Source organism: Nelumbo nucifera, chromosome 1 (assembly GCF_055504915.1).
Source record: "Nelumbo nucifera cultivar China Antique chromosome 1, China Antique-T2T, whole genome shotgun sequence".
Taxonomy (NCBI): domain Eukaryota; kingdom Viridiplantae; phylum Streptophyta; class Magnoliopsida; order Proteales; family Nelumbonaceae; genus Nelumbo; species Nelumbo nucifera.
In genome coordinates, this window is record NC_142649.1 from 188,191,142 (window position 1) to 188,216,772 (window position 25,631).

At 45.6% G+C, this 25,631-nt stretch overlaps 1 protein-coding gene and 1 pseudogene across 1 annotated transcript; one reads left to right on the plus strand and one right to left on the minus strand.

The window, feature by feature from the left end:
* Positions 1-8,161: 8,161 nt before the first annotated feature.
* LOC109114620 (uncharacterized) lies at positions 8,162-9,519 on the plus strand. Its single transcript, XM_019197559.1, has 2 exons — positions 8,162-8,415; positions 9,276-9,519. The coding sequence occupies exons 1-2, from the start codon at positions 8,162-8,164 to the stop codon at positions 9,517-9,519; spliced, it is 498 nt and encodes a 165-aa protein (XP_019053104.1).
* Positions 9,520-9,551: 32 nt separating this feature from the next.
* On the minus strand, positions 9,552-20,680 carry LOC104596286 (BTB/POZ domain-containing protein At1g63850-like; annotated as a pseudogene).
* Positions 20,681-25,631: the final 4,951 nt, after the last annotated feature.

Below are 25,631 nucleotides of genomic sequence, written 5' to 3' on the forward strand. Positions count from 1 at the left end.
ACACAGAGGGCTTCGAACTTCTTGTCAGTAAATTGCATTCCATTATCTATGATAAGCATGCGAGGGACGCCAAAGCGGCAGATAATAGCTTGCCAAAAGAAGTTCCAGGCATTATGAACAGTGATGCGTGCTAAAACTTCGGCTTCCACCCACTTCGTGAAGTAGTCTACTACCACGAGAAGGAATTTCTTCTGCGTGACCGCGGTGGGGAAAGGGCTGAGGATGTCTATTCCCCATTGGGCGAATGACCATGGGTTGGTGATCAGCTTGAAAGGGGCTGCAAGCTGATGATAGAGATTGGAGTGTCGCTGGCAACTGTCGCACTTTCGAACTAATTGGGTGGCATACTTCATCGTCGACTAGAAGTTGCCCTACCGGAGTACCTTATGGGCTAATGTGTACACACCGGGATAATCTCCACAAATGCCCTCATGTATCTCCCTGAGGACGTAGTCTGCTTCGGCCGGGGGGAGATACTTTAGGTATAGGTGTGTGGGAGCAGCGGTAGAGTTTGGCCCTGTATCAGGCAGTACCAGGCTGCTTTGGGTTGGAGCTTCTTCGCCTCTACTCGATCTTCTGGGAGAGTACCTTCTCGAAGATACTCCATCCAGGATGGGTCGTGCTGTACTGGGCGGATGAGGAGGGTCGTTGGCATGATGCTCGGTTGGGCTAGTGTGTTCAGTCAGACAGTTGAGTCAAGGTTGGTTTGCAGTGAGCTGGCTAACTTCGAAAGGGCGTCGATTCGGGTGTTCTCAGCTCACGGGATCTATTGAATATCGAAGTGCTCGAGTTGTCGAGTGAGCTCCTGTACCTTTTGTAGATAACTTGCCAAGGAGGGGGTCCGAGCCTCAAACTGGCCGTGGATTTGGTTGACCACTAGCTGGGAGTCATTGAAGGCCTCAATTCTTTGGGCCCCGAGGTCCAAGGCAAGGCGGAGCCCAGCAATAAGGGCCTCATACTCGGCCTCATTGTTGGATTCCTTGAACTTGAACCTAAGGGTGTGTTCCAATACCGCATCATTTGGGCCGAGGAGGATGAGGCCAGCTCCACTGCCTTGCTAGTTTGACGAGCCATCCACGTACAGAGTTCGCACTAGGGGCAGTGGGGTCGGTTTCTCAGTGGTGAATGTACATTCTACAATGAAATCTGTGAGGGATTGGGCTTTGATTGCCGGTCGGGGTGTGTACTTAATGTCGAATTCACTTAGTTCCACACTCCTCTTGACTAAGCGGTTAGGCACTTCCGGCCTTTGTAGTATCTGCTTAAGGGGCTGGTTAGTAAGTACCTGGATGTTGTGGGCCTAGAAGTAGGGTCTGAGTTTTTTGGAAGCTGTGACAAGAGCTAAGGCTAACTTTTCTAGGTTGGAGTACCGGGTCTCTACGCCGTCGAGGACTTTGCTGGTGTAGTAGATCGGCCTCTGTACTTGGTCTTCCTCCTTAACCAGCACCGAGCTGACGACCTCATCTCCGGCCGAGAGGTAGAGCAATAGCTCATCCCCTGGGTTCGGCTTAGTTTGGAGGGGTGGTGAGCTCAGGTACTGCTTTAGTTCCTGAAAAGAGTGCTCACATTCTTCAATCCAGTGGAAATCTTTTGGCAGCTTAAGTGCTTTAAAGAAAGGGAGGCACCGGTTTGCGGATTTGGACATGAATCTGCTAAGGGCGGCTATTCTCCTGGTGAGCCGTTGCACTTCTTTATGGGTCTGGGGGAATGGCATGTCAAGGATGGCTTTTATCTTATCCGGGTTTGCTTTGATCCCTCTCTGTGTTACCAAGAACCCTAGGAACTTGCCAAAGCCGACCCTGAAAGCGTACTTTGTTAGGTTTAGCTTCATCTTGTACTTTCTGAGGGTGTTGAAGACTTCATGAAGGTCGGCCAGATGATGCTCAACCTTCTTGCTCTTCACGAGCATATCGCCTAAATATGCCCCTACATTCCGGCCAAGTTGTTCTTTGAACACCTCATTCACCAGCCGCTGATAAGTGGTGCTGGCGTTTTTAAGGTTGAAGGGCATTACTTTGTAGCAGTATAGGTCGCAGTCGGTGACAAAAGTTGTCCGCTCCTGGTCATCCGGGTGCATCCAGATTTGGTTGTATCCTGAGAATGCATCCATGAAGCTCAACAGCTCAGGTCCCACCGTTGCATTGACGAGTTGGTCGATCCTTGGCAGGGGAAATTGTCTTTGGGGCAGGCCTTATGTAAGTCGATGAAGTCGATGCAGATTCTCCACTTTCCTTTGGCTTTTTTCACCATTACCACGTTGGCCAGCCAATCAGGGTGCTTGACTTCTTGAATGAAGTCGGCATCAAGCAGTTTTTGTACTTCATCGACGATTGCTTGCCATCGCTCTATGGCGAAGTTCCTCTTTTTCTACTTCACAGGTCAATAACGGGGGTCGACGTTCAACCGATGTGTGATCACTTCGGGGTCGATCCCGGGCATGTCTGCTGCCAACCAAGCGAATACGTTGGTGTTGTCCCTCAGTAGTTGCACAAGTTCTTCTCAGAGGTGGTCGTCTAGTAGGGAGCCGACTTGGACTATTTTCTTGGGATCTTCTTCAGAGAGGGGGACTTGGATGAGATCTTCCACAGGTTGGTCGCGTTGTGCCCTTACCTCGTCGCGTAGGTCATAGGCCTCTGCCATCAGTGTCTCAGCAGTTGGACGTGGCCCTTAGCAGGAAAGTTGATAGCAATGCCACGCTACTCTCTGGTCTCCGCATACCACCCTATGTCGTACTTAGTTGGAAATTTCATGGCAAGGTGGTATCTCAAGATTGCGGCCTGTAGAGCATTGAGGGTCGGCCTGCCGAGGATTACATTGTAGGAGGAGGGGCAACGCACTACGATGAAATCTATCATGGCCGTCGCAGTGATGTCGCCATCCCCAATCAAGAAGGAAAGAGTTATCCTCCCTGTGGGCAGGAGGGACTCTCCCGAGAATCCCATCAAGGGCGTGTTAACTGGTGTGAGCCTTTCTTTGCCGACGCCGAGCTTTGCAAACACATGTTCGAATAGTACGTGGGCAGAGCTCCCTGTGTCGACTAGGATCTGCCGCAACTCAAAGTTAGCAACTTCGGCCGTGACCAAGGTGTCGTCGTGCGATGTTTGGACCCCTCGGAGTTCATTGTCGGTGAAGGTGATAGATGTGCTGCAGTTCTTCTTGTGCCCTCGGTGGTCGATATCGTACAGCCAAGCATATCTTTTCCGACCCGAGTTGCTCTCCCCTCCGGCGGTGGCTCCTCCTGATATGACGTGGATGACGCCGACTGGGGGTTCTCAGGGCAGCATTTGTCGATCTTCATCCGCTCTTCGCTCCTCTTGGGATGGCTTCTCACTTCTATCTATGAAGCCACTGAGGTAACCACGCCTAATCAAATCTTCAATATGGTTGCGTAGGTCGAAACAGTTTTTCGTGTCATGGCCGTGGTCCTTGTGGAACTCACAGTATTTGTCTCCGTTCCTCTTGTTACTTTGCGTCTTTGTCTTCTCAGGCCAACTAACATAGTTGCGGTCGTGGATTTGCATCAGAATTTCAGAACATAGAATGTTGAGCAGCGTGAAATTCCGATAAGTCAGTGGAGAGGTCTAAGGTTTATGGTCTGGTCGGCGATCCTGTTTCTTTGATCTCTATCCGACCTCTCGGACTTCCGCCTGTCGGTATCTCTCATCTTTTTGTCAGGCTTCTCCTCTTCGTCTCTGAGCTGCGCCTGAGCCTCTTCAACATTAATATACTTCTGTGTGTGGCTCATTAGCGTGGCTAGCGTCTGAGGGGGATTCTTGGAGATGGAGAAGTTGAACGGGGAAGGGCGGAGCCCATTCTGTATGGCCGTCACTACGACTAATTGGTTCAGATCTACATGAGGCTGGCCAAAGTTTCCAATGCTTCTGGCTAGCGATCAACTGCGTCAGAAACTAGGTCTCCAGCTGGTCCCATGACGTTATGGAGCGCAGCGGCAGAGAGGAGTACCATGCCAAAGCTGGACCGTGCAGGGTGGCTACAAGGGCTTTACACATAAGTCCTTCTGACCCGCCATGCAACATCATCTAAGCTTTGAGTGTCGTGACATGGTTGAAAGGGTTGGTGTTCCTGTCGTATTTGTCGAAATGGGGGGCTCACCATCCAGTAGGGGGTATCTCGTCCATGATTTTCTGGATGAAGGGCGGTTCTTTGGTCGTATCCGCGGCAGCCCGTGCCAACTGGTCCACGACAGGCGTCATGCTCTTATGGGTCTGAGTGCGTTTCAATTCCTCCAAACGTTGTCGGAGCTCTCTCTAATCTCAGCGTCTCTATCGTCCTGGACCATAGTGTGGGTGGCCTTCTCCTTTTTAGGTTGCGCAGGGAGGTCCTTCAATGAGCTTGACTCGGCAACGGAGACCACAAAGGGCAGCGTCCTCTTGCCGAGCCTCTCTTTGGCGGGGATCCGAGCTGACTGGTGTGTCTGGCTGTGATGATCCTGCTTGCGGGAGCCTCTCTTCAGGTCGTGTCCTGCCTCTCTTGCTCGGACTGCACTCCCCTCACATCCAACCGACGTACTTTGGGGTCCTCGGTCCGAGGATCATCTGTCGTGCGCATCAGGGCATGAGGGGGACGACCCGATTGGGTGGCGCGACAGACCCTAGCGCTTGCATGAACTCAAAGATCTTGACAACCTTCTCTTGCATAGCCCGGAACTTCGTTGGGTCCACTACAGCCGGGGGCTACAGGGCTTCCTGATGTGAGGAGCTGTGATGTCGGTTCTCCCGAGATGGGGAACGGCCTGCTGATCGTTTAGAATGGTTTTTAGGCATCTTGGTCGGTTTTGTGGCTGCGCAGAAAAACTTTTTGGGAAAGGCTTTTTGTGTGTTTCCACAAACGGTGCCAATCTGATGCTAATCTATCCGAGGTGGTGCACAAACTGAGGAGAGCAACCAGATAGTCCTTGCTGAGGGGGCGGGGCCGAGCTATAAGGACAAAGCCGCGCTTCAAGACCTGTGATCAAGAAAGGAGGAGTCAGAGGCCCAGGTAGGTACTCTGATGCTCAAGTCAGTAGGAGGTGATGAATTGCCAAGCCGAGCTATAGGGATGCTGGTCCGAGCTAAGTAGTAGTATGGGTGTCAGAAGTTGGGGATCCCTTACCTTGAGCATGGAGTGCATTTTTATAGCCGAAGATCCGTGTCCTGGTCGGATTGGGCTTTCGGGGTTGTCGGGATGAGGTTAGTCGCCGAGGTATTCGGGATAGAGTCTCATTCCCCAGCGGAACCATCTTCCTTTTATTCGTAGTTGTATTCATCCATGTGTTGTGTAACTGACGTGGATGAAAGGATAAGATGGGGGGCCACAATAATAACGTAGCTTGGCCGAGCTATGCCGATGTCGCCGAACTGGATCGATGTGGCCAGGCTAAGCTGACATGGCCAAGCTATGCCGACGTGGCCGAGTTGTGACTAGGCGGCCATGTGTCTCTTTGGGCCAGCTTAGCCATGACCCAACAACAACAACAACAACAACAATAATAATAATAATAATAATAATAATAATAATAATAATAATAATAATAATAATAATAATAATAATAATAATAATAATAATAATAATAATAATAATAATAATATAAATTTACAACATAAAAAATGGGCGTCAAACAAAATTTATTATAATACATAAGTAAAAAAAAATCATAATACTGGCCCATACTTTCTCTAGTCTTGAACCAAAGTAAAGGATCAATGCATCTGATGTCAAGTTCAGCATAAGACACGACAAGGAACTCTCTCTTTTTTTTTAAGAAAAAAAAGAAAAGAGAAAATGGGTCTTTTTCACATTGGATGAGGAGGCCACATCTCACAATTTAAAATCTTTTCGAACTTTTTATGATATATTGAATGACGTGGTTTTGACATCCACCATGAAAAGACTGGTCTATATAAATATCGGAAAAATTGAAAAGATTTAATTACTAAATCTGATAATTCGTGAGAATTTATAGAAGAATAAACACACAACCCCTCTAACTAACTAGTCAATCTTACCCTAATCTAGTTGTGAACAACTCCAATACTACATCTCAACTTAACCACTTGATCACTATCTTAATACCTAATATGTCCCCTCAAACACATCGAGATCAAAGATCTTTATGGGCTCTTGACCAATATGTTACAACGTGATATGTATTCAAATGCTCCAAATCTGTTGTGATAAAGACATGGAAAATGCTCCAGATCTGCTGTGATGATGATGTGGCAATCCTGCTTATTTCAAAAGGAGAGCCTCTATGTGCTGATGAAAAAAACTTTCAAAACAGACCAACATGGGCTGAATCGAAATTGGCCAAAACAGGCCACCAGTAGGCCTCATTGGTGCATTTATGGGCCAACATGATAACATGCCATTACCGATCAGCCTGAAATGGGCCAATAAAGGCCAATAAGGACCACATTGGGCCAACAAAATGCCTATATAGGCAAGGCCTTTATGGGCCAAAATAAAAATACCTCAATAACTTAAGGAAGAAAAAAAAAAGAACTGAAAATAGGCCTAATGGGCCTTGACAAGTGATCTTGATAAGAACACTATCAATAAACAATAAGAATGGGCCTTAATGGTCTGCATTGGAATTGCAAGATGACCGCTGTGTTTGGTATGTATTTTCCTGTGATCTTTCGGCTGTTTTTAAACTGGAAAGACTAATTTTCGGTCTATTTTTGTTTGGTGCACATAAGATCTAACCGCTAAAAGATGAAACATCGAAAAGATGCGAAAAGACCATTTTGGACTGAATTTGGAAAACTCCAAATGAAATTTCTTGTGTCTTACGCATGCATTTTATTCTCACACGGAAAGACATGCATCTGCCAAATGTGCTTCGGACTGCTCAAATTTTCATGCAAAAGCTCAATGCGTCTTTTGACTATCAGAATTACCAGAAGATTTTCCCAAAAAAATGCATCAAACGGACCGAACGTTAACAACGTCAGCCAATGTTTTGCGTTCAGTAATCAGGGCAGATTTCAAAAGAGCAGCTGGTGATCGTCAAGTGATGGTATCAGCTATCAAGTATCAACCCTGGTGTGGACGGGAATGCATGATCGTCAACTGATGAGAAAACAGAGGTGTAGCTTTCTGCCACGACCTACGAAGATGTATTTTAAGGGATTCCGAGAAAAACCCGAAGAGGGATGTCTCTGTTTGCTAAAAATGGCGGTTCAAACATCAGACATTTTGGCTGGTTGATATCACCGCGCGCATTAGAGACGATGCAGGTAAGAAGACTTCGCCCACAAGAGAGCCATGTGTAGATTCAACTTGCCAGAAATATAAGAAAACAAAAGGTAGAAGGTGTCAGGAGAGATGAAATTGATAGACGACATAGACAACAAGCTGTTGATAGTTTCGTTTCGTGTGGCCACCAAAGCACACTTTGATCTCAAGATCGTCACCATGACTGCAACTTGTTGTTGTATGCAGTACTAAGGTATTGTGATTGCTAGCTTCAAGCCTTATAAAAGGTAGGCTTATAGCTTTCCACATGTGGTCGAGGGAAAATTTGAGGAATTTATCTCTTAAAGCAGGACACTACTTGAAAGAGATAGATGGAATGACTGCAAATCGAGACAAATTGGAGAAGAAACAAAAACTAACAAACCATATTTTAAAGGGTAAATTACAAAGACCCCCGTGTAGTATGGGTCTGTGACAAAGACTCCTTTTGCGACCAAGACCCCTGGTATTATGACTATGAGACAAAGACCCCCTTTCCATTAGTTTTCATGGTTGTAATATTTTTTAATCCCCATACTATCCTTGTAATAAGGACAATTCGGAGAAAACACTGTTCATCTTTCATAACCTTAGGATACACGAATAGCGGCGGCAATAATCCCTTCTACCTCAGATTACTTAACATTTTTCTCTCTCCCCCAATTTCTCTTCTTCCCCTTCCCCTTCCCCTTTCTCTCCTCCCCTTTCTTCTTCCCGCTTTCCTCCGTTTTTCGTTCCTCTTGGCCAAAGCCGCCACAACTCGTTGTAGCGTAACGAGTTGAGCCCTACACAATGCGGAAGAAAAGTTCAAGGCCTAGAAGGCGTGATCAAGCATGTCAACGCCACCAAGGAGGTCATTGATCAGTTCCTCACTACTTACAACGTCCATCTCGCTGCTACAAAGAAGAGGACAAGGAACGACGACATGGATTGGCACACGCTTCTCAACATCGCCAATGTTGCATCTGTAGACACTGAAACGATCAAGAGGCAATACAAGAGGATGTCTCTCAAGGTTCACCCCGACAAGAATAGCTCTATTGTTGCTGAGGGCGTCTTCAAGCATATCCCCAAAGCGTGGAGCGTCTTATCCCAACCCACCGAGAGGCATGAGTATGGTATTCGATCGGGTGCCTATGCCCATGCACGTTCAACTCTATTTGTGCCTTTGCTCAACCTGTAGCGGTGCCTGAGGCTTCTGTTGGGTAAGTTACAATATAGTAGTAGAAATGAATGTAAAATCAATCCTAGGACAGCAAGAACCTTTCCCCCAAATTTATGTGTCAAAATGGGTTTGCCTACAACAATAATAACAAGTAAACAATTCAGTCAAGTAACAGAAAAATAGATAACAATCACCACACAATAGTACACCGGAATTTTACGTGAAAAACCCCAAAATTGGGGAAAAACCACAGGACCTATGGTCCGTAAAAGTCTTCCACTAATTCAGAAATTAATGGGTACAATAGTATTCTCTAGTTGCAATTAGAAGCTTACAAAAATCAAGGAAATAATCATCGGCTCACAAGAACATCATTAACATCACCAAATGCAAGGTGGATACAACACAAACATAAGTTTAGATCTCACCAAGTTGCTATAAATCTGAACTGAGAAGTTGAGAAAAAGAAGAATCACCAAATTTGAACTGGAATGGGATTCTTAACTCTAGCACTTAATATCATCAAGAACGGGTTTGAAAGGCACCTCCAAACTTGATCTTGAATGGAACAAGAGCCAGCTTTTTCCTCTTCTTCACAAAACTCAAAGAACCAGAAAAAAACTCTTTTTTTGGTTTTCTATATTTTTTTTTCTTTCTTCTTTGTTTCTTCTCTATTCGGTGGTTACTAGTTTGACGCCACTCAAAAAAACAAACCGAAAATGTGGTAACCACTTTGCCACGGGTGGGCCCCTCAATATGGGCTGGACCCACACCCAACAGCTTCTAGTTCTAGTTATCAGACTAAGCCATTGAGGCATGAATGGAGCAAGTGGTTCTTCTATATTGAGTGCCAGAATTGTGGTCTTGTTTTCAGGTGGCGTACTAAACCAAGTGCCGGGATTGTGGTTTCAGAGGCTGAGGCTTCTGGTTCTAATTTTCCGACGACGACAACGAGTGCAGCTACCATGGCAGAGATCAAGCCGTGCCCTAGTTGCAGGAAGTCAGTGAGTCATGAAGAGGGCAACGGGTTCTTCTCTATTGAGTGTCCGCACCAGAATTGTGGCGGCAGAGATCAGCTACTCGCTATCCGCCAGACACAAGCGTTGCCCGGTTTATGAAAAAAGTAGAAAATATAGAAACATCAAGAAACCTACAGCTAAAAAGCAGATTGAACAACAATTCTATAGAAAATAAGTGTGCATGCAACAAAGTTCTGAATTGCACTAGTACCTGCTTAGCAGCTAAAATTGACCCGGCAGCAACGACATTAGCAAGCTTGGAGGTGCATCTAAGCATGATAGCTGGAAGGCCTGGAACTATATTCCCCCATGCATCATCACGAAATGCCCTTTGCAAATTGGCGGTGAATGATGCTTAGTCACTCCACTCTTTCACTGCATTATCCGCCACTCTCAATTCAATCATCCTCTCGACCAGCCATAGTAGATGCCTCCCATTAGTCATGGTTGTATGCAGATTCAACCGCTGAATTGCCTCCGTCTCGTTGTGATCCCCTCTAAAATCTGGGCTTGAATTCTCTTCCAACGACTCCTTGACAATCTTCAAGCTTGTCTCAAATGCTCGATCCAACATCCTCCTTACGGAATCCCTCGATGAGAAATCCCTCAGAAGCTTCACCACGAAAGCTTTTACAAAAGCCATGTTGGGATAGCTATGAATGGCTGCAATTATCAAGCCATGGAGCATGTCCTCCGATGAGTCACTATAGGCGGGAGAAACCCTGGCAAGAAGCTCCCGAGATTACTCTTCCTTAAGAAAGGGAATTGATGTAGTGCGATTCGGTCACTCCTAGCTAGCGATGGCCTGGCTCCTACCTGGCAACGGACTACCTGAGATGGAGAAGAAGGACTCCCGGGGAGCTCGCCCGGCGGGAACACTTCGACGATCAAGTTAGAACTCTAAGAGAGAATTGCAGACAATACAAGGAAAGCTAAGAGTGCAGATAGCGCGAGATCAATTACCCTCTTTCCCTTGAGGATCAAGGCCTTTTTATACTGATGCCCTTTCAATTCTGGCGTAACTGCCACTGATTCTCTGTCGTAGCCGTTACTGCCAGACCGGAGGTAGTGGGCATAGGTAACCGTTGCAGGGTACGGCCCTATCAGACAGGGGACGCTTGTCAGAGCCTGGCAGGCACGACGCCGCCTGGCCAGAGACGTGGGTGCAGTCTCCAGATCTGGCAGGTACAGTTGTCAGGCGATACACCAAGTTATCTGGTACCAAGCTACTACTGACATATCGAGGTGCTTCCGCCCAAAGTAAGTCTTTGAGTTGGTTACTTAGGCTTGGGCAGGAACCTATTGGCGAACTTACCCGAAGTGCCTTCAGTTCGGGATGTTCCTTACCCAGGGATCTTAGATCGGGGTGCTTCCTTCTTGAGGAGGAGCTCGGGGGCTCTTTACTGAGGAGGAACTCGGGGGCTCCTTACTGAGGAGGAGCTCGGGGACTCCTCACTTGGGAGGAGCTCAGGGCTCCTCACTTGGAGAATCCTCGAAGCGCTCCCCCTTTGGGAGAGAGCTCGGGGTAACCTAAATACCACACGTCGAGTTGCGGCCAGGCTGTCATGCTGAGTTGTCACTTATGTCGAGTCATGTTCACGTGTCCCCCCATTATGAGGTCGGGCCAAATCACCCTCCATCAATTGCCCCCCACTCCCCGTGCTAGGGGTCTTGACCCAGCGCGGGGAGTTCACGGTACGACGGGTGGATTTGGCTCGGAGTTCGGGCATCCAACCGTTGATGCCCGAGCATAGCGGCTATAAATAGTGGGGGTCCTGGGTCATTTTTCCCTGCCATAAGTTCTTAGCATTCACCTTGAGGTCGCGCAAAAAGTCCTTAGCTCAGGTTCTTCAACTCGTCTAACTTTCCTAGTCCGGTTGTGTTTCCTTGGTGAGTCTCCCCAGCTCCTTTCAGTTTGTTTCCAGTTTTTCAATTTCATAGTTAGCTTCCTTTAGCCCATTTCTCAGTCTGTAGCTATGTCAGACCATAGCTTCGACAATTTCTTAGATGAGCCCTAGGTGGGTGCCCTGGCTCCAGTTGAAAGTCTCTCAAATGAACCCGAGGTGGATACCACGGCTCAAGTAGGTGCCTCCGAGGCACATTCCACTTACGAGGTGCGGAGGACCTCGGGTAACCCGACATCAACCTCTAATCGAGGTCGCGTACCGAATAAGTTTGGTCCTTCTACCATGACGGTAGACAGGCTTAGGGGCCTGATAGCTCGATACAACCTCCCTAGGGAGTACACTTACCACCTTCCTACGGGTGACTTCCCTTGGGAACACGGTCATGATGAGATCATAATTTTCGGGGAACAGCTCGCGGCTGAGCTCCGCCTTCCACTGCACCCTCTCATTGTTGAAGTGTTGAATCACTTCAATGTAACCATAGATCAACTCCACCCGAACTCTGTCCAGAACGTGGTCGGTACAATTTCCCTCTGTTTCGACTACGCCCTTCCTCTTGATCTTGACATATTTTCTTCTATCTTATCAATAAAGAAGAATGCATCTAGCATTCTCCCCGAGCACAGGCAGACCTACTACCTCTCCCCCTGCCTGGGCTTCAAGTTGTTACACAAACTTCCTAGTAAAGTCCCGGCCTGGAAACGAGACTACTTTGTAGTTCGTAACGCTGCAGGGTGGCCCTTCCCTACGCACTGGAGGGTGGCCATTCAAGACTCCGGCATTAGGCTGGACAAGAAAACAAGTGAGGTATTTCAATCTTGGGTGGAGCTCAGCTTCGACTACAATGACTACCTCGCTGAGAACAAGCTCATTGAGGCCGGTATAAGTCCCGGTAGGTCGCCTTGTCAAGAGTTAGTATTTTTTCCTTCAGTAGCCAGTTTCTACTTTTTGGTAGTATTAGTGACGTCGAACTCTTGTTGCAGGCCGCATGGAGAAATTCAGCGCAGAAAAACTCTTTGGCAAGATGAAGGGGAGAAAGAAGCGAGCTGCGAAGAAAGCATGTATTGAATCTCCACGGGCTTCTACTCCCGAGCCCGACCGGCCTGCTGAGCGACCTGCTGATGCTCCTCCAGTGATTAACTTGGAGGAGTCGGAGAACCCCTCACCTCGGGAGCCCGAGGCGATTGCGGAGCCCATTCCCGAGACAACTACGGAGCCCGCTCCTGAGACCTCTACCACTACTTCGAGAAGTGGGGGATCAGCCCGAGCACCAGCCCGGAGTATTCTGAACCCACGGTATAGACTCCGGAAGAGCAAAGGGGTTGTGTGTGCCGAGGAGGTCTCTAGTTGGGCCGAGCTAACACCCACTCAGCTCGGAGCTCGAGCGGCTACCCACTGCATGGTGGTAAGTCTTGTTGCACTTCGACTTCAATTTCTACAATTCTTGCTTTATTGACGCCCTCTGGCATTCTCTTGGCAGGTGAACAATGTCGTGCACGCCCTGTCCTACCAATCTGAGCAGCATTTAAAGCGAGCGCTGGCTGTCGAAGACTCAGCCCACTCCAATCTGAAACTAGCTCGCGGAAAAATCCACTGGCTAGAGGGCGACGTGCTGGCTCAGAGGGAGCTAGTTACGTCGCTGTCGTCAAAGAAAGAGGAGTTGCGGTGCGAGAAGGAGTGGCAACGCGAGAAGGAGGAGTTGCTATGCAAGGTGGAGAACCTTGAGTCAGAGTAGGGAACTTTGAAGTGCTAGGTCGAGAACCTCGAAGCTGACGTTAAGGAGCGAACTGAGATCCTTCTTGGCGCTATGGAGGAGGCCAAGGCCAAGGCTGTCCAAGACTATGTCAAGTTGGAGGAGTTCGACGGGGTAATAGTAGATGCCTACCGCAAGGGCTTCAAGATCAGCAAGTGGCTGATAAAGCGTGAATTCCCACAACTCGATGTAAGCGCTATCACTACCTCGCGGGTCACAGGAGAGGTAGCCCGCTTAGCCACCGAGGACCCGGACTCTGAGGAGGAGGAGGAAGTCGCTGACATCAAGGAGGCTGCCGACCGAGCTGGCACTCCTGCGGAGACTTCTGCCAAAGATGATGATGAGTAGTCTCAGCCTTTGTACTCTAAGCCCATGAGCTCAGTTTCTCTTTCCTTCTCTTTTTGTACTGAACTCATTGTAATGAAACTGATAATGAAATACGTTTTTTTTTTGCTAAGTGTTGTGCATTTGACCTTCTTGTGCCATTATCCTTCTTTGATCGGACTGATGGGTGTAGGGGTTATCCTGAAGTGTTAGGCCATCAAGCCAAGTACCCGAAGTGGGGATCTCTCAACTGTTGTTACCCCGAACTGTCTCCCAATACTTAGTAGGGGTAACTTCTGGATGTACACCGGGGTGAGCAACATAGTAGGGTATATACCCGAACAGTCTGCCCCCGGGCTACTTAAGCTGACATCGGTTGCCCCTAGCGGGTTCAACTAGTTGTATGTCGGGGCGGGCTATGCATCATAGGGTTCACACCCGAGCTGCTCGTGCCTTGGCATTAAACGTACTTATCTCATGCCAACGAGGCAACTAGGTCTTATGAGGTTCCGAGGTCTTTTGTTAGCTCATAGCTTTAGCCCTTAGGCTCGAGGAGCAACTTATAGTCCGCTCTCCTAGAGTTCGCCCGTGCCAAAGAGGCAACTGGGCGCCGAGGTCCTTAGCTCGGCTTTTTGGCCCTTAGGCCCTGGGAGCAACTTATGGTCCACTCAGGTAATTATAGGTAATATTGTCTTAAGTTGACAATATTCCATGCCTGAGGTACTTGTTTCCCTTCTAGGGTTTCAAACTCATGTGTTCCTTCCCCGAACACCCGCTTGACTTGGTAAGGTCCTTCCCAATTTGGCCCGAGCTTACCAACACCGGGCTCAAGCACCATAACTTTACGAAGAGCCAGGTCTCTGACGCGGAGGTTCCGCTTGTTAACCCTGGTGTTATAGTACCGAGCTACTCTCTACTAGTAGGCTGCGGTCCTAATGTATGCGATGTCTCGTACCTCGTCAAGTAGGTCGAGGTTGGTGCGTAGCTCGTCTTCATTTGCTTTGTCATCGTACACTTCTAGACGTAGCGTGGGGATCTCGATCTTGGCTGGGATGACTGCCTCTGTGCCATAAGTGAGGTTGAAGGGGGTCTCGCCTGTTGCGGTCTTCACCGTGGTCCGATAAGCCCATGGTACACTGGGTAGCTCGTCTACCCATATTCCCTTAGCTCGGTCGAGGCATGCCTTCAGTCCGCGGAGAATGGCTCTGTTCGTGACCTCCACTTGGCCGTTTGCTTGAGGGTGCGCCACCGAGGTGAAGTTTTGTTGAATTCTCATACCTTTGCACCAGTTCTAGAATTTAATATCCTCGAACTGCTTACCATTATCGGAGATCAGTACTCGGGGTAGTCTGAAATGGCACACTAACTCTTCCAGAAGAAGTTCCGCAGTTCCGGGTTGTGATCGTTGTGAGAGGTTCAACTTCTACCCACTTAGTAAAATAATCAACTGCCACCACTAAGAACCTCCTCTGCCTTGTCGTTGTCAGAAATGGTCCAAGTATATCGATCCCTCATTGTGCGAAAGGCTACGGGCTGGTGAGATACTTCAGGTCGACCGCAGGTTGGTGGTGGATGTTGGCGTGCTTTTGGCACTTGTCACATCTCCTGACGAGCTCGATCGCGTCTGCCTTCATCGTTGGATAGTAGTATCCCTGTCGTAGCGCTTTCTGGGTGAGAGCCCTACCCCCAAAGTGTCCGCCGCACAGGCCCTCATGAGTGTCGCGGAGCACGAGCTCGGCCTCGGAAGGTCGCAAGCAGCGCAGATAGGGGAGCGTGTAAGATCTTCGGTACAGTCGTTCATCTATTATGACGTATTTGGCCGCCTAACGCTCTACCCTTCTTGCGGCATTGCGATATGGAGGGAGGGTCCCATGTAGCAGGAAGCTCACAAGTGGATCAATCCAGCTCGGCTCTGCTTGAACGACAGGAGCGACCTCCTTTGCCCCCCCCCCCCCGAGAATGCTAGGCCGAGGCAAGTTCTCTATATACACGGTTCTCATGGTATTATCACTGGTGCTGGCTAACCGGGACAAGGCATCGGCCTTAGCATTCTCAGATCTCCGGATTCGCTTGATGAAATGAGACTAGAAGTCAAGTAGAGCCTCTCTGACTTTAGCTAAGTAGGCGATCATGGTTGTCTCGCAAGCTTCATATTCACCAGTAACTTGGTTGACCACGAGCTGAGAATCACTGTAGATGACGATGTGCTTGGCTTTCACTTCATTTGCTAGAGCCAACCCGGCTATTAACCCCTCGTACTCCGCTTCATTGTTGGTCGTCGCAAACTCAAATCGTAATGCATACTCCAGTTTCACCCCACTTGGCCCATACAGAACGATTCTAGCTCCGCTGCCCTGCTAGTTGGATGAGCCATCCACATGAAGGATCCAGGGCTCCTCATCCCAACTCAGGTTCAATCTAACTAGGAGAGAAGCCACACTGGTTGCTGCCTCACAGTGCTCGAGCTCAACCGGCCTGGGAACCTCAGGCTCATCCGACCTGGGGACCTCGGGCTCGACCGGCCTGGGGACTTTGGTGTTGAAAGTGCATTCCGCGACAAAGTCAACTAAGGCTTGGGCCTTGATAGCAGTTCGCGGCTTGTATTGGAGGTCGTATTCGCTGAGCTTGATGGCCACTTTGTCAGCCTACCGGAGACCTCGGGCTTGAGCAAGACTTGCCTCAGAGGCTTGTTGGTGAGGACGATGACAGTATCAACCTGAAAATATGGACGAAGCTTTTGAGCTACAATAACTAGAGCATATGCCAATTTTTCAATCTCTGGATATCTCGTCTCTGCTCCCTGCAACACTTTGCTAACATAGTAGATAGGTCGTTGGACCCTATCTACCTCTCTTATCAGTACCGAGCTGACCACCTCGTCACTTGCAGAGAGGTACAACTCCAAAATATCACCCTCCTCGGGTTGGGTTAAGACCGGGATACTGGCAAGGTAATTTTTGAGCTCATCGAACGCGAGCTAGAATTCTTCGATCCATTCAAAGCCTTTGCTTTTAATCACCTTAAAGAAAGGCAGGCAGTGATCTGCTGATTTGGACATGAAGCGGCTCAGAGCGGCTATGCGGCCATTCAACCTCTAAACCTCCTTCAATTTCCGAGGTGGTCTCATATATAGGATGGCCTTAATTTTATCTGGGTTGGCCTCAATGCCACGCCGACTGACGATGTGACCTAGGATTTTACCCAAGGTGACATCGAAAACACACTTGTTTGAGTTTAACTTCATATTAAATTTACGCAAAATCTCAAAAACAAAATGCAAATCTTTTATTAAGTCATTTGAAGACTGAGTTTTGACGACCACATCGTCTACATAGCATTCTATTTTCTTGTCGATTAACGGCTCAAACAATTTATTTACAAGTCTTTGGAATGTTGCCCCGGCATTTTCAGTCCGAAGGGCATGACCTTGTAGCAGTACAGGCCGAGCTCAGTTATGAAGGTTGTGTTTTCTGGTTGTAGCCCAAATAGGCGTCTAAGAAGCTCAGCAACTCATCCCCTGAGGTCGCGTCCACCAGACGGTCGATCCTAGGGAGTGGGAAGCAGTCCTTCGGGCAAGCTCGGTTCAGGTCGGTATAATCGATGCACATGCGCCATTTACCGTTAGCCTTTTTTACCAAAACGGGGTTGGCCACCCAGCTCGGGTAATGGACTTCCCTAATAAAGTCGGCTACGAGGAGCTTCCCGACCTCCTTGTCAATTGCTCTCCAGCACTCCGGGGTTAAGTTGCGTTTCTTCTATCTAACGGGCCTAATTACAGGATTAGTATTTAGCCTACGAGTAATGATGTTTGGGTCTATGCCGGGCATCTCTATCGCGGACCATGCAAAAACATCTAAATTTTCAAGTAAAAAACTTACCAGTTGGGATCGCAGAGGCTCCTCGATTGAAGCGCCGATCTGGAGTGTCCGAGTTGGGTCCTCTGTCGAAGTCGGGACGGAGACAGTCTCTTCTGTGGGTGTAGCTCGCTCCTCGCACTACTCCGCAGGTCACTCCAGCTTGAGGTCGTCTGCCACCTTGGCTTTCCCTTTGAGAGCGGCGACGTAGCACTTGCGAGGCTCAAGCTGATCGCCTTGCACCACCCCAACTCCGAAGTTCATAGGGAACTTCATCACCAGATAGTAGGTGGAGACCACCGCACGTAGGGCCTGGGTGATGGGCCGACCTATTATGGCATTGTACGGGGAGGGAGTCGCGACCACCAAGAAGTCATGGTTGAGCCTAACTATGATAGGCCACGTGCCGACCTCCACAGGTACAGTGATTCTCCCCAGGGGCCTGACTTCCTCTTCGTTGAAGCCCACCAAGGGAGTACTTGAAGGCTTGAGGTCGCTTTCTTGGAGCTGAAGCTTGTCGAATGTCACTTTGAAAAGAATGTCCGCCGAACTACCGGAGTCGACGAAGACACACTTGACTTCGAAGTCGTTGATCCTTATCTTCATGACGAGAGCATCATCGTGGGGGTAGTGGACCCCACGCGCATCATCCTCCGTGAAGAAGATCGGGTCTTCAATCCTTGGCCACTTCGGGGGGTTCTGGTCTTCCCTTCCGACCTCGCGGGCTGATGTCCGAGCTGCAGCCGAGGTGCAGCCCGCGATGATCGATCCTCCAACGATCACATGGATAGTCCCCCGAACTGGTCTCTCTTCCGAGGGCTGCCTCTGTAGCTGCTCTGCTTGCTTGCTACTAGATTCGGGAGCATCCCTACTTTGCTCCCCCTGCTGACCTGCTTTATTATTATTATAATTCTGTACAAAATTTCTTAAGTATCCGTGACGGATGAGCTCCTCTATCTCGTCGTGGAGGTTTTTACAACTCTCGGTACTATGATCGTGATCTTTATGGAAGCTACAATACAAATTCTTATTCCTTACATTAGGGTCCCCTTTCATCCGGGGTGGCCACTTCACGTACGAGCCATCCTTGATCGCCATAAGGATCTCGGCCCGCTTCGCGTTCAAGGGCGTGTAGTCTGTCCTCTCTGCTGGTGGAGCTCGGAAAGGCTGACATGGCCTTGCCCCCCGAGCTAGATCTTTTTTCTTGTTGCTGTCCCCCTGGGTCCAGGACTCGGCTTCTCTTTTTCTTTTTTCAGGGATCTACTCACCCACTTCTGGTTGATTTCCTCCTCTGTCCCTATAAACTGGTCCGCAAGCTTAAGGAACTCAGTTACCGTCTTGGGCCGATTAACAACTACGTGCCACTTGAAGTCTTTGTGTGTGATGCCTCTCTTGGCCGCAGTAAGCTGAGTTGCGGGGTTCAGGTTAGGTATCTGTAAACAAGCATCATTGAACCGCTTGATATAACTGCGGATAGACTCTCCTTCCATTTGGACTATACCAAGGAGCTCTCTTGGGTTCTCGGACACCACTTGCTGGTGACGAAATGGGAGGTAAAGACTTGCACGAACTGCGCCCAACTTCTTATTGACCTGGGCGCCAGGTTTCTGTACCATGTGCAGGCAACTCCTTTGAAAGTGGTGGAGAAAGTCACGCACATGCCAGACTCCCTGGCCCTTGCCAAGTGCATCTGTGATTGGAAGGCATCAACATGGTCATTCGGGTTGAACGATCCGTCATATTTGTCTAGGGGAGGTAGTTTGAAGTCCTTGGGCATTGGGACGACTAAGAGTTCTGGAGACAGAGGGGATGGTACAGAGAGGAGCGGAGTGGCTTTCACTTCGCCCGAGCTTACCTTTTCCTTACCCTTGAGCTCGGGCAGGTTGTGTGTTGCAGTTTGGCGAGCTCGGCGACGCCTCCGTTGCTTTTTTGCGGGCTCTGGATTGCTGCTACTGGCCTCGGTATTGTCGAGCACAGTTTTCATAGGGAGGGGGACAGATTGCTAGTGATGGCTGCGGATAGAGGGATCTTGCCTGGAGTCTGTGGCCAAGACCTCGAACCGGTTCTCCACAAGCAGAGCCACGAACTCAGAAAGCTGAGGTGACACAGGTTTGGTAGGCTGGGACCCTCCTGACCTGACTGCACGCAGCGAGGCTGGGGTAACTAGTCTTTCCTTCCTCCCGTGGGATGAAACTTGACTCTTGAGAGGATTCTGGGTCTGAGAGGTCTCTCCCCAGCGAGAAGGATGTTCGTTCTGACGGCGAGGCCTGGTTTGTTGCACGGCCAGATGTCGAGGAGGAAGCGGTTGCTGGGTCTGAGGCAGTGGAGGAAACTGTTGCTGGTAGTGATGCTAAGAAACATGGTGCAGCACTTGTTACTGATATAGTTGGAACTGTTGGACCTGTTGCATCTGAGCTTGCAAAGCTCGCATGCATTGCACCAGGTCTTCAAGCTGGTTTTGGGCGGTCACCGAAGGAACAAGGGGGGGTTCGATGAAGGTTGTTCCAACCGTGGAAGGGAGTGGAGCGTTCACGGGTGCCATTGTCTGAGGCACGTTCAAAATGGGAACTCCATCCGCAGAGAGGGGGACAGTGAACCATCCAATACAAACCGCTGGGATCTTGAGTTGCTCTCCGAAGGTGTTCATTTCTGCCCATGCTGAGCTATCAGGCTGGGTTCTAGCGAGCTCATCACGCCGAGTTGCGGCCAGGCTGTCATGCCGAGTTGTCACTTTTGTCGAGTCATGTCCACATGTCCCCCCATTATGAGGTCAGGCCAAATCACCCTCCATTAGGAATTAAACTTAGAACCATATTTTCTTCCTCTTCACTCCATGGTACAACTTCGAGGAATCAAACACAAGCTCTAATGCAGTCCTCAAAGAGGAGCTCATGGGTGACTGGAAGGATTGCCAGAGCGCAGGAGGCACTACCAATGATAGTGGAGAAATCATTGGTATAAAGGAGATGGAGGACCGTGAGATGGGAGTGAATGGATCCAATAGAGTGTGCAGCTTTCAAATTGAGGCAGAGAATCCCATCCAAATCATCTGATGAATCATCGCCGGACTTCCTCTTCCATCGATCGGACAAAAGAGCGAAGAAGTATTTAGAGCGACGGAGGATATCAGAGTGGAGGTGGAGCTGAATGTCATCCTCATTAATAGAACCGACAGAGGATATTAAGTCGGGGTTCGGACTGAAAGGGGAGGATTCGAGGTATAGGTGGAGAATGACATCGACGTTGGAGGGGTTTTTGAAGTTACAGGAAGACGAAGGAACGTGGAGACAGTGAAGCCCTAAGGGTTTTTGGGAGATCTCAGTTAGGGTGTCATCAAGCATGGGGGATTCGATATCAGAGAAGGTGGAGAGGTGACTACTACCTCCCACCCGTTGTCTCTTCTTGGGATCTCCTAACATCATCTCTTGGCAAATGAATCAGATCAATTCAAGAGGACAATGGTTCTTCTCTATCCGCAACGAGTTGTGGCGGCTATGGCCGAGAGGAACGGAAAACAGAGGAAAGCGAGAAGAAGAAAGGGGAGGAGAGACAGGGGAAGGGAAAGAAGAGAAATCGAGAGAGAGAGAAATGTGAAGGAATCTGGTGTAGAAGGGATTATCGCGATGTTCATGTATCGTGAGGTCGGAGAAGATTAACATTGTTTTTCTCTCGATCGTCCTTATTGCAAGGGTAGTATGGAGATTAAAAAATATTGCAATGGCAAATTTCAACGGAAAGCTAACAGAAAGGGGGTCTTTGTCTCATGGTCATAGTATAAGGGGGTCTTTGTCGCAGATCCCATAATACAGGGGGTCTTTGTAATTTACCTTATTTTAAAAGAATGAAAGTAAAGCATTAGTGCAGAGTAGACCTGTCGGAAATACGGAAAACACGTTGAAGGGCCTTAGGTTCAAACCTTTGTCTTAACACCATGTAGAATATGACTCTAGATCTTCTACCCACGCCTACCCATAAAGCACCCGGTGCATTGGGAACATCTCCCCATGTTTTGGGTCCTAATATAGGATTCTCATTATTATTGGTTCGGAATCGCTTCCACCTAGCCCCAAATTGATTCAGACCTGACCTTATATAATATATAAATTAAATGTGTAATATATTAAATAAATTATATATATAATATTTAATATATATTAAAATAAATATTTATTTTTTATTTATTATATTTGGGTCTATCGGGTCAGATCCAATTGTTCCAAGAACTAATCAATTCGGTTTCATGTCCAAAAATTATAGACCCTATTGGGTCAGGATCCTCAACATTTCGTGTTGGGTCAATTCTGATTCCAGGTGGTTCCGACTCAGACCGAATTCATTAACAACCCTAGGTGTAGGTAGAACTATCATGGGTAGGAAATCCGGACTCAGAATATAAGAAAAGTTGAAAAGGTTTTAGTACTAAATGTGATAATACATCTACCTATATACTTAAAGCATTGGGAGGGTGTACGACAACATTGTGAGGTTGACACTTATATATATTTTTTGTTCTCTAAATTATTGACACGTGTCTCTCTCTCCCTTCTTTTCTTTATTCTCTCTTTTCTCCTACCTCTCTTTCTCTTGAAAATTACAAGAATGCCACATATAAGACAAACCTCCCTATATAATTACCTATGTAATATTCAAAAATAACAACAATGCCATATATAAGACAAATCTCCTTTATAATTGACTCAATGGCATTTGAAAGCTAAGTAGAGCCACATACAATTATTTACGATTATGACATCCTATAAATAAAATGTCATTCCTCTTCTTTCTCAACTTTTATTTATTCATTTAATTATTTTATTATTATTATCTAAACATTTATTTATTTAATAAAATTAAATAAATTATTTATTTTAATAAAATAAATCAACAGAATAAAAGAGATGTGATATTAAGAGATAGATTTCAATAAACATTTATTTATTTATTTTACTAAATTATTTATTTATTTATAAATAATTTTCTAACAAATTATATATTCTCTCCCCTTAAGCCCAATATTTAGTGTTATCAACGGGTTGGGTTTGGTTTGAGATAGCCTATACTAGTCCCATCCCAATAGACTTTTATTTATTTATTTATTTATTTATTTTAACAAAAACTAGGGTTGAACCAATGGTTGGGTATCCTAATGGAACTAAATTGACTAAACATAATTATAACAGTTTTTGTTCCATGATTTTGTCTTAATTAATTATTGGATTGATTTTTGTTCTTACTTGGCCAAAATTGATTCAGGTCAAGAACCAAACATTTTATGAAATATATAATTTTTTATCTTTCTTGTATTTTTTTATCATGTTTCATGTTTTAAATAGTAAATTTAATAAATAATCAATAAGATAATATTAGTTAAAAATGTTTTAAACTTATTAACATAAAAATAAATTAGTATTATTTTGACTATTGTTTTCAATATAATGAGGTCAATGATTTGATCCCACTTAAATAATCGGTTCAAGATTGGTTCTATATGGTTGTTTATTATTCATAATAATATAGTTATAGTTATTTTATTTTAAGAAATATAACTTAATTTATTATTGTATCTCGCTTGGTTTTCGAGCCGTTGTTGACCCGGGCGGTCGGACCATTTGGCCTAGGAACTATTCAAGAAACCGGTTCCGTTTTACCCCAAACCCAGTCCATAGCAAAAAACCATTGAATCAATCAATGACCCGTTGACTCGGGTGGTCGAACCGCCAATCCACTAACCTATTCAATTGTTTTGGCCATTTTTTATTTTTTATTTTTTTTTAATTTTGTCAAAACGGACCATCTGTTCAAACCGGATGGTTAAACCGTCAACCCAAAAACCAGTGGCCAGAACGGTTCTATTTCCATGTCATTTTCTAAAACCATTGTATCTCTCCAAATAGGCATAAAAAAGTTGTATCTCCAAATGGCATTTTTAAATTTTGCCCCTATGAAGCAGGGGCTTCCTCGCTATGAGAATTTATAGAAGAAAAAATACACAAATTGGGAGATGTGAACTCCTCACAGCCACATCCCATAAATAATAATAACACACAAATATGGGAGATATTCCTGATATGCGAGTGGTACATGCTGTGAGGTCGGTGTGAGGAGCATATTCAAACTCTCAAGACATAGCCCACCTAACACAGTCTCTAACTAATCAATCTTGTCCTAATCTAATATCAAACGCTCCATCTCAACTCCAACCTCCCCCGACCAAGTGGGGATGGGGATGGAGATTGCCTTAGTGGAGATAGAGTGGAGATGGGATTAATAGGAATACCTGGGGACCGGGATTGGGAGGGGGAGTGAAGTCCACACCTCGCCTCAACCTCGATTATAAAAATAAATTGCTAAAAAATTTAATTATAATAAGATAATATCATTAAATATTAATAAATTAACTAAAATTACTAAAAATATCAATAACTACATGTTGCTAAAAAATAATTGATAATATCAAAATTACTGAAAATGTAAAAATAAATTTATATTTATTGAAATAAAATTTTCAATGAAAATTTACCGATAATTTATTATTAATAAATTTGTATTTATTAATATTTTAATTAATTATCAATTTTCAGTAATTATTGATTTCAATAATTAATTTTCAAAAAATCCTAAAATTAAATTACCGAAATCAGTCATTTTCAGCATGTAATTTTTAGTAATTAAATTTTCCAATTTACCAAAATTACAAAAAAAAATTATAGTTTAGGTGTTGATATTTACTGAATAATATTCAATAGTATCAATAATTATTGAAAACATCAAAAATATTTCACAAACTAATTTAACTACCCTAACAAATTTAATCACATTTTTTTGGCTTTTAGTTGGTTTATTGGGCATGTAATATAGATTAAGAGTTGTTTTAGGAGGAACTTTAGGTGGGAGAGATAATTTAAGAGAAATTTTAGTAGGGGGTTTGCTAAGTGTTTGGTCTATTCTCTTGCCAATTTGGTTCAAATGGAAACCAAAATCAAAATCAGAATTGGTTGGAATGAAATATTCACTCTCAAGGGAAGGGGAGGGAATGGTCATTCTCTCAAATGGAGAAATACCATTCCACCATGAATGGGAGTCAAGATTCAAATTCCATTCAACGAAATGGTTGGAATTGGAATCGGTTGATTTCACTTCCAAACCCCTATTCCCACAAACCAAATGTACCCTAATATATTCATTTTAATCGCTATCAAGGAATAATCAAAACAAATGAAGAAAAATAGTCCAAACCTCGAAAGTCCAATGCACAATTAAGAACAAAGGCCAAATCCAAAAGAAGTTTTGGCATACAATCTACTAGCATCATCTTGTCTAAAAGAAAGTTAAGTGTCCTTTCTTTGGAAAAGTTCAAACAAGGTCTTGTCTGTAAACCAATTTCTGTGGAAGAGAATGACTGTTATTATCTCCCCCTAGACCTATTGATGGATCAGGTATCCAGATAGGCCAGCCCTACCCGATCTGTTTTAAGTCAAGCTTGGACATGAATTTAGGCCTATAGGTTTGAGCTTAGGCCCAAAACACTAGAGACAACATTTTTCAGGTCAGATTTGGACTTTCTCAAAAATGTTTGGCCCATACCCGAGCCCAACTTGATAACACATTATATATTATATAATATGTTTTTTTTTTCTCTTCTCTTTTTTCAAGTTAAAGTGAGATCTTTCATTATTTTGGGTTTAGAGGTCTTTGAATACAAATAAATCAATTTTTTATTGAATAAAAAAGAAACTTTTTCCACTTTTCTAATCAGGCTTCAGACTCGACCCAAGCTTTAGGCTTTATATGAGGGTCGGGCCCGGGCCTGAATATTTTATGTTAATATAGAGACAAAAAACCCGGCCCGTGAATAGGTGTACTCACCCCTATGTCCTCTTTGTAAAGACTAGTAAGTGTGCACGTGCTTTGCACGTGGCAATTCTGGACGATGATAATGATAATAATAATGTATCCAGATTTTTTCTATAAAATTCATGTTTCTCTTTTGTTTATCATTATTAATCGAATGCAGATTGAAAAATCCAAGTCCAATTACGTAAACATCTGGGCATCATTGACAAGTCTACTAGATTGGTTGAACTTTTCTTTTTGTAATGTTTTATCTTCTTAGTGTATCTTTTTTTGTTCATTTATAAAAAATGTAAGATTTAAAGAGAGGGAATTAAACGAGGTGAAAGTTGAAGTTCAAATTACATTTTAAATCTCACAATTAAATAGGGATTAAATTCAAAAAATGAGTATTTTAGTCAAAAGAAAGTTTCACAATCTTATTCATATTTTAATAGTAAGGTAAATATAGAAATATAAATGTATTCAATTTTTCTATATTTTTTATTTCTCTGTGTGTAAAAATAATTTTGTTATGTACAC

Excerpts from the sequence above, each read along its gene's own strand:
- LOC109114620 (XM_019197559.1), top strand. The coding sequence starts at position 8,162 with ATGGATTGGCACACGCTTCTCAACATCGCCAATGTTGCATCTGTAGAC. Across the intron at positions 8,416-9,275 it reads TTTGTGCCTTTGCTCAACCT|GTGGCGTACTAAACCAAGTG; the intron begins GTAGCGGTGCCT and ends TCTTGTTTTCAG.